Source organism: Triticum dicoccoides, chromosome 3A (genome assembly GCF_002162155.2).
Source record: "Triticum dicoccoides isolate Atlit2015 ecotype Zavitan chromosome 3A, WEW_v2.0, whole genome shotgun sequence".
NCBI classification, from domain to species: Eukaryota; Viridiplantae; Streptophyta; class Magnoliopsida; order Poales; family Poaceae; genus Triticum; species Triticum dicoccoides.
The window spans coordinates 634,970,530-634,979,513 of record NC_041384.1 but is presented as its reverse complement, the minus strand read 5'-3'; the positions used below and the strand labels follow the sequence as shown (position 1 = coordinate 634,979,513).

Sequence of the window (8,984 nt, the reverse complement as noted above, 5' to 3'; positions counted from 1 at the left end):
CCCTCTTTGCACTTTTGAACCCAACAACTTCCCCTCGCCCGCGGCTTCGGCTTCAAGCGTGTTCCCGCCTTGCGCCTCACAGCTTCGGCTCCAAGGGAGCACGAGGGCATCTGCACGAAAGCTACGTCTACCAAACAAACGGAGACTAATCCGGCCGGCCAGGATGTTAACAATGTCTCATGTTCATACCACAAGTAGTAGCAAAACTTAACCGCGACGAGAAGCTGCTACTGCTGGTTGGAGTGGGGACTAATCCGGCCTCATGATGTTAATGTCTCATGTTCATACTGCAACTGGCTTCAGTAGTTCAGCCTAAGACCCTAATCAATGGCCGTGTGCTGATCAGTGAGCTGATGGTGCCGCCACGCCAACCTCGATCAGGTGTGTGTGTGTGTGTGTGTGTCAAGTCACGTCTCACCAACTCAATGTGTCCGCCACTAACAGCGGCAGAGCCTCGTTAATCAACCCCCTCATGTGCGGCATCCATCCGTTGCCGACAAAAGCCGAAGCTACCATGCGTTTCTCACTTTCCATTTCGCGCTACGCAAGTAGAGTAGCGCATCCCTTATCAGAAAGGCACGCTCGAAAGCAGAGCCGCTATATACGAAACGCCAAAATCGCTCTTTCCATCCCTCGCTGAATTGTAACTGTTCTGATCCCCCAGTGAACAAGCACGGGCTAGTGGTGACGGAAATTGTAGTCATCAAGGACTCTCCACTACGGGATGTGAACATCTCTGACGGACTCCTGTCTCCCTCCCTCCGGGCTCCGGTCGGCTGGCTGGCCTATGGCGTTTGTCTGGCTCGACGGACACAGCGTGGGGTAAAATTTCGTGTTTTGATCTTTTTCTAAAATTTATTCAAGATATGACTCTAGGTTGAAAAAAATTCGAGATCTGACCCTTTTGCTACAGCCAGAGTCTATGACGGTAGGGTCTAACAGCCTACCATCAGGGACTTTGGTGGTAGGCACGAGCACGCACTGTGTTTAATACTTAGGAGATTTTTGACGGTAGGGCATGCAACCCTACCATCAGGGTCCTTGGCGGTAGGCTGTTAGAGCATCTCCAATAGCTTGTCTATATGGATGCCTATACTCGTTTTTCACGACGTGACCCCAAAACAGGCGTCCAACAGCTTGTCTATATGATCGTCCAAATATACACATCCTCTATATCGACCTCGACAATGTGCACGCTTGGACAATGTGAAGGCGTTGTCTAAACTCAGCCGCAGTCATGATTTCTTCCTCTCCCCAGTGACGGCCCACCTGTCATAGTCCCTGTATATAAACATTCTGATGCAAAACTGGACGTGTATATGAAAGAAACCTTTTAGACCATTGTCTACAAATATACACATGTTATTAGAGATGCTCTTATATCCAACCGCATGGTCTCTGACGGTAGTAAAAGGGTCAGATCTCGAAAAAAAATTAAATTAGAGTCAGATCTCAAATAGATTTGAAAAAAAGGTCAAAACACGAAATTTAGCCACAGCGTGGAGACGATTAAAGCGTCTGTGCAAGGGGCAGCTGGAAGCTGCGCTGCTTTCTGCCGCGCATTCAACGCGAAGCTCGCGCACAGAGGACGGGACCCTTCTTCCTTCCCGCTCTCGTTGATCGAGCATCATTTCACCGGGGAAAAAGGGAGGGGGGAGCAGACGATGGATGGATGCGGTGTCCATGGATCCGCGACAAAGCGACTGGCCGACGCGATTGCTGCCAAATCATGGCCAGAAAGGGGCGTACCATCGTGCTCGAGCCTGGGGGCGCCGGTCAAGACACGAGATGATGACGCTGGGCCTAATAGCGGGACGAGACGGGACCGCCCCCTAAGCTGCAGCTGCTGCAGCGCGACCATGTTTTCGTGATGGTTTGAGAGAGAGAGAGAGTAGTGGAGGCTCGGCGACAGCAAATTGTTTTGATATATATTCGTCTCATAGGTCAAACTTGAATCTCTTTTTTTGGTTCGAACAGACACGGCGAACCATGCGCATTTAAGGAAGTGCCAGTTGGCTTGCTAGTAGTAGTGTCGCTGCTGTTGGTGGGCAGTAAGGGCATCTTCAATAGTTTGTATGTTAGCTTGTTGGTAAAATATGCCATATCATCAATCAACACCTTAACATACAACAACTCCAATGGGTTGTATCTAGTTTGCCCAATAGGATGTGAGATAATAAATGGGATGCTCTCTCATTCTACATTGGAGCTTGTGCAATGGGTGTTGGTTCATGTACATATAACCTTCCTTCTTTCCTTATTTATTGTATGACACATCATCAAAAATCCTATGTGGCAAACTCTACCAACAACTATCTTACGACCATTGGAGATGCCCTAAAACGTTTCGTAAGAGGGACAACACCTACTACTGGAAGTAGCAAATGTGAGCCCCTGTACGTCCACGGTCAGCACCTGGCAGGTCCCCATTTCTCCGCATCCACTACCATACTCTCCATATCTCAATACCCAAATCTAGGGAAATCCATGCACGACGATCATACAACGCAAATTCATGTATCGAGTCTTGGTCGGGGCGTTCCGTCAAACATGTCGCGGGCATGCTTAGAACCGGCATTGACCCACAACGCATTTGCAGCTGCGGCGAGTCTGCAATCATGGACGCGTCTGGGATGGCTTGTGAGAAGCTCAAATCCAGGATGCCCGGCCACTGGAAGGGCGGAACAGAGTCGGGCTCCGTCGACAAGTTGTTCATCCCCACGGGCACAACATCTAGATTGGTGGCTGTCACGGCAAAGTCCACGTCCTCGGCAGCGAGAATGAAGGGCACCTCAAGATCAGTCGCCTCCGACGGCCCTCCTTGCACGCAAGGTTCTTCGCCTTGCAAGGAGCCCCCAGGCCAGGGAGGCCAACCGATTCCGCCGAGGCATCATCCGTGGCCATGGCGGCAGACAAGATTGTCGGCAACGACATAGGCAACAGGGACAAGGACGATGAGCAAGGAGGAAGTGCGTGGCTGCACGGAGGCGATAATGGAGGACAGGGGTCGAAGAGGAGGAAAAGTCAATTTTGAGAGGATTTGGAATGGATCCGGCTTGTCGGAGCCGACATGGGCGGGCGTGTCAAGGCGCGCCCAGGCGTCCCCGTATCTGTCCAGGTATGGGTCGGGTATAGGGAATGCCGGTCAATCCAAACGTTTGGACCAGATTTGCAATGTCATGCTGGGTGTGTTATTTTTGTCCGGTACGTGACCAGATAGACTGACCTGAACAGATGTTTGGGGCCGGCATGAGGTCCAGTTGTAGATGCTCTAAGGCAGGCAATCAGAACATGCTACATGCAAACCAAGCCTACGGTACCTCTTGTCCCTACACGACAAATATCAAATATATTTTCAGATAGCATTCTGTTGATCATGGAACGACACAGTAGAAAAGCAGAGTGAATAGCCTTCCACAGCAAGTTGGAACACTTAAACGGTTTCAGCAAGTAGCACAACCCAGTATAGAAGTTCAGCAAATTTCATCGTGTAGTTAAATGAGCTAAAATATTTTTGGCTCATTCAGTCCAGACTCTGAGCCGAGAACACAACAGGTTCCAAAAACCCGACAAGTATACGTTTTACGAGCAAAATGTTAGCATAAGAAAGCTTTTGGTAAATCATTGAACAACAAAGTAAAAATGCTCCCTAAATAACCTTTCATCCACAAACAGCTGACGGTTAAGTTAAAAGTTAAAACACTCAAATGGTTCCATCCACGAACAGCTGATGCTTAGGTTAAAAACAATCGATAAATAACCTTTCATCCACAAACAGCTGATGGTTAAGTTAAAACATTCAAATGGTTTCAGCATATAGCACATCCAATATAAAACGATCGCTAAATAACCTTTCATCCACGAACAGCTGACATTTAAGTTAAAACACTCAAATGGTTCCAGAAGATAGCACACCCAGTATAAAACAACACAGGCTCGCTAAATAATCTTCCATCCACGAACAACTGACAGTTAATTAAGTTAAAACACTCAAATGGTTCCAGAAGATAGAACACCCAGTATAAAACGACACAGGCTCGCTAAATAACTTTTCATCCACAAAGTTCAAACTTGAAACACTCAAAAGGACCCAGAAGATGTCTCACCCTAGTATAAAAGCTCAGCGAGTTTCATGGAATAATTAATCAAGCTAAACTATTTGTCTGGACTATGAGCCTATTAACACTTCAGGTTCCAAAAACGCGACAAAACATACAATATAAGAACTCATTACGTGAAGATTCACTACATACATAAATCATAAAAGGACTTTAGGGTATAGACCTGTACATGATTGCTTGAGAGTCAAAGAGTCGAAACCAATTTCCAACTAAAAAATCGTTTCCTACACTGTTGCTGTTGAGAGCAACAACTTCCCATTTTGTGTGAACAGCCTGATAACGAAATAGTTGCTATTTGCTGATAAATCTGGACAATCCCCAAGAAGATGTAATATATATGCAGAGTCATACATCAAAACCTGGCATCGCAAACTGTGATGCGAAAGCCTCAACCTGATTACCGAGCTCTATAATGTCCTTATTGTTCTCCAGGCCTCTTAGAAATTCCTTCTGGACTTTTCCGTGTTGTTTCAGAACACTACCAGCTATCTGTGTCGCCCTGATGAGGAAGTCTGCGATCACCTCGAAGTCATCTTCTAGGCAACCTCTAGTAGTCATTGCAGGTGTTCCTGCAGCATACAGCCCCATGATGATAAGTAGCAGGCAAATACTTTACTTTCTGTTCACATACACAAACAAACAGAAGACGGTAAACAAAATGACATGTTATAAGAACTAACCAATACGCACGCCACCGGGAGATATTGAGCCATTATCCCCATATATCGGTGTCTTATTTATAGAGATGTGGCACAGCTCACAGACCTTCTCAAAGTTCTTCCCTGTCAAAACGATGGAGAACAACTTTATAAGCCACATGCATCACCACTTCACAGAAAACATTTACAAGAGAAAAAAAAATTATACTAACTCCGTTTCTAAATACAAGTCTTTTTAGAGATTTCAATATGGATTACATAAGCATGTATATAGACATACTTTAGACGGCAGATTCACTCGTTTTGCTCCGTATGTAGTCCATATTGGAATTTCTAAAAAGAGTTATATCGGAGGGAGTACATTACTTTGAAAACTAACAATGATGCCTAATACTATACATTATTATTTGAATATTTGCTGAACTGTAAACCACATAACCAATTTATTTTCTGACTTATTGTCCATATAGTCAATATGAAACCGATTTTGCATCTCTTAAAAGACAATTAAGGGAATACTTGATACATTGCAATAACAAAGTAAGAAAACAAGTATGCTACAAAGTGGAAGATAGAATTATACCGGTCAAGCCAAAAGTTCTGAGGTCCCAAAGCACCAAGTGATTATCAGTGCCACCAGTAACCAATCTGCATTTTCTTCTGAGCAAGGCCGATGCCAAAGCTTGAGCATTTTTCTTAACTTGTTGAATGTATGCTTTATATTCAGGCGTCGCAACTTGCTTCAGCGTTATCGCTAAAGCAGCAATATGGTTATTATGCGGCCCTCCTTGCAGTGAAGGGAATACAGCGAAATTTATCTTATCCTCAAAATCATAATCATTTTCATCCCCTTGAGAAAAAGATCCACCTCGCTTCCTCATATTCTTCCCTTTCCTAAAAAATATTATTCCACCTCTAGGACCCCTTAGGTTCTTGTGAGTAGTTGAGGTAACAACGTCACAGTAGTCGAATGGACTGCGACATTCCTGTGAAAGCAATAAGAAATAGCTATCAGCAGACAGTAGTACTCAGCTAGCGGCAAAGTGTGACATAAGTTCAGAAAACAGCAACAACGGAACCTTTTACTATGATGTGAACATCAAATAGTGGAACTAATGCCTAGATTAAGCAGTAGAAACAATTCAGAAAATCTGTCAGAAGGTGGGTGTTCATAGGTAACAAAAAACGTGAAAGTGCAAGAAACAGCACAGGAGCAAGAATAAATGTTTTACTTGCGTTCAGCATGACAACATCACCAATATGAACATTTATCACTTGCGAACAGAATTCTTTCAGTTGAAAATAAGTTTTAATGGTGTTGTTATACAACTCAAGTGAGGTGGTTATTATGGTCTATTCTAACAACAATATCAAGTCAAATATGCTCATAAGAAGAATTACCACATAGTATTTGTATAACCATCAGGAATGAGCTAATTAAGAAATGATGCAATCATAAATGAGATGGCACACCAGAAAATATGCTTGTCACTTGTAATTACTCTCTTTGTTGTAACATGTGTTATAAGGGACAGGCGATTTTGTAGCTACAGCCTTAGATTAAGTTACAACTATGCCATGATAAACAATACAATATGTCAGGCATGAATGACCATGACAGAGAACTCCAAAGGCTCCTAATTACTTGTCATTTGAATTCATTTACATCATCATTCCTGAATTTGCACAAACCAAACAAATCAAGAACAAAGGCCCTACAAAATGAATCCTTCAATTTGAATTAATGCATTGGCCAAACAAATTCAAATGTTAGCTGATCTATACTGGACGCGCAAACATAACCAAATAATATTACCTCACACCTTGCTACAAAAAGCTATGCTAATCAATGTAAGCAATGCACATGTTCACTGGACTACAAATACATGATAACAGAAACGAGGAGATAACCTTTGAAATGGGACATTATCAAAGCACAAGGATAAACAATAGCTTTGCCATACGGACATGCAGCATGAGGTAATGCAAATGATGCAATCACAGGTTAACAACTGGTTTTCCCAGCTATAGTTATTGTGAGAGCAACCCATTGTGCATTTAGAACACAATATGCAACCAAACTATCACCCTGAGATAACTAAACAAATGTGCCTTGACAGAAGTTAATGTACCTTCGCTGCAACAAGTCCGCTAATATGCGCCATGTCGCACATGAGCACTGCGCCACACTTGTCAGCTATCAGCCTCATCCGTGCAAAGTCCCACTCCCTGGGGTAGGAACTCCCACCACAGATAAGAATCTTTGGGTGGAAATCCATTGCCCGGTCCTCAAGCTTGTCATAATCAATATAGCCAGTCTGTGGATTCACCTTGTATGACAAGCTCTCAAAGAATATCGAGGCGCCAGATACCTTCTTACCACTAGGCGTGTAATACCCGTGGCTGACATGGCCACCGGACGGCGGCTCAAGGCCCATGATACGGTCATTGGGTAGGAGAAGCCCTGTGTAGACCGCCAGGTTCGCGGAGGTGCATGAGTAGGGCTGGACATTGACACCCCAGCAGGCCGGGTCGAGACCGAAGGCGGTGCAGGCGCGCTCATGGCAGAGCCGCTCGATGGCGTCGATGTGCTGGTTCCCGCCGTAGTAGCGAGCGCCCGGGTGCCCCTCGGAGTACTTGTTGGTGAGGTGGCTGCCGAGGGCGTCGAGCACGGCGCGGCAGACGAAGTTCTCCGAGGCGATGAGCTCGATGCCGCGCACCTGGCGCTCCCTCTCGCGCTCCATGAGCGCGTGCACGTCCGGGTCGGCCTCCGCGAGCGGCTGGTTCCCCCACGCGCGGACCGCGCTGCGCCGCGCCTCCAGATCCGCGCCCGACGCCTGGCGCTTCGCGGGGCGCATGGCCGCCGCGGACGAGGACGAGCAGGAGGAGGTCTCCCCTCCCCCTCCGCCGCCGTAGAGCCCGCGGCGCGGGCGCTTGACGCAGAGCGAGTGGCCGAGGAGCGAGAAGTGCTGGTCGGCGCTCTCGTCGTTCCCGTCCTCGCCGTCGCCGCCGCCCCCGACGCTGCCCTCCGTCTTGACGTCGTCCGAGTCGTCGAACAGCCGCAGCGGCGTGGCGGCGCGCGCGTGCACGCGCGCATGGGCGTGGGCGTGCGGGTGGAGCCCGAGCGAGAGGTCCGACGACTCTGGCCGCGAGAGATCCATGCCTTCCTCCGAAATCCTCCCCAAATCGCCTCGCGCAGAACCGCAACCCTAGCCAATCACACACAGCTCAGGAACAGCACCAGCAACAACAGCACGGGGCGCGGAGGCTACAACAGCGGCGGAGGGGAGCGGCGGCGGGGGTGGGCGGGACCGCGGCGGAGGGAAGCATGGGCCGGCTCGGGGATCGGGGGCCGGGGTTTGGGGATCCCGCGGGCACGCGGCGCTCACGACGGACGCGGTGTTTGGAATCTGATGAGAGACGGAGTGGAGGAGGAGGAGGGAGGAAGGCAAGGTGGGATTTGATTGGCTTGGTTGTATCGACGAGGGCCAGGCGATGGAAGCGACGGGGACGGGGACGGGTTGGTCATGTGGTGTGGCCGGGGAATGGAATGCGGACGGGGGGACGCACCTGGATGGGAAACCGGACGGGGCCGGTGCGCGCCCCCGCGAGCCCCGGCCACGCGCCGGTGGCGGCCCGCTTGGGCCCGTGGGCTCGGACCGGGTCGCGCCCGTTCGGTGCTGTCCGGTCCGGTCCGGGCGACGACTTTGTGCTCTCTCATCGCATCGCGCTGGCTTGGCTGGCCGCCTGCGAACGTTCTCGCTGGCGTCATCGTTGCAATAGGGTCCCCTTGTTATTTTATTTTATTTAAGAAATCGTTCTTTTTATTTGTTTATTATCGAGGAGAGATGGGCTCTTTTTCTTTTGTGGATTGAAAAGTACGGAAGATGAGGTGTACGTGCATTGACTGACGAGGGCTCCCTCCGCCGAAAACTTGGGCGCCCGATCCGTCCATGATCCATGTGTAAATTAATGAGACATCTGCTTTTCCATTTTTGCGTGGTTCGAGTTCTTGATTCTGTGGATGAACCTGCTTGTGTTTTCAGGAATGTTCAGCGCGAAGGCGTTTGATCTGGACAGAGCACAGATGCACTTCATTTCGCAGAGAAAAAAGAGTACAGATACACTCGATCTTCCTTGCTTGCTGAGCAAGCGAGTGGCCCCGGCCAGATACACCCGTGAGCAAATCTCGGCGAGCACGCTT

The 8,984-nt window shown here is 48.2% G+C and overlaps 1 protein-coding gene across 1 annotated transcript; it reads right to left on the bottom strand.

The window, feature by feature from the left end:
- Nucleotides 1–4,177: 4,177 nt before the first annotated feature.
- On the bottom strand, nt 4,178–8,268 carry LOC119269769 (serine hydroxymethyltransferase 7-like). Its single transcript, XM_037551693.1, has 4 exons — nt 6,913–8,268; nt 5,364–5,766; nt 4,802–4,903; nt 4,178–4,690 (listed from the first exon to the last, which is right to left on the bottom strand). The coding sequence occupies exons 1-4, from the start codon at nt 7,939–7,941 to the stop codon at nt 4,467–4,469; spliced, it is 1,758 nt and encodes a 585-aa protein (XP_037407590.1). The 5' UTR covers nt 7,942–8,268; the 3' UTR covers nt 4,178–4,466.
- Nucleotides 8,269–8,984: the final 716 nt, after the last annotated feature.

What these genes read in the sequence shown, in the direction of transcription:
- LOC119269769 (XM_037551693.1), bottom strand. Translation starts at nt 7,941, where the DNA reads ATGGATCTCTCGCGGCCAGAGTCGTCGGACCTCTCGCTCGGGCTCCAC. An exon ending in GCGGACTTGTTGCAGCGAAG is followed by an intron (nt 5,767 to 6,912) that starts GTACATTAACTT and finishes TTGCTTTCACAG; the next exon opens with GAATGTCGCAGTCCATTCGA. An exon ending in CAGAACTTTTGGCTTGACCG is followed by an intron (nt 4,904 to 5,363) that starts GTATAATTCTAT and finishes TCGTTTTGACAG; the next exon opens with GGAAGAACTTTGAGAAGGTC.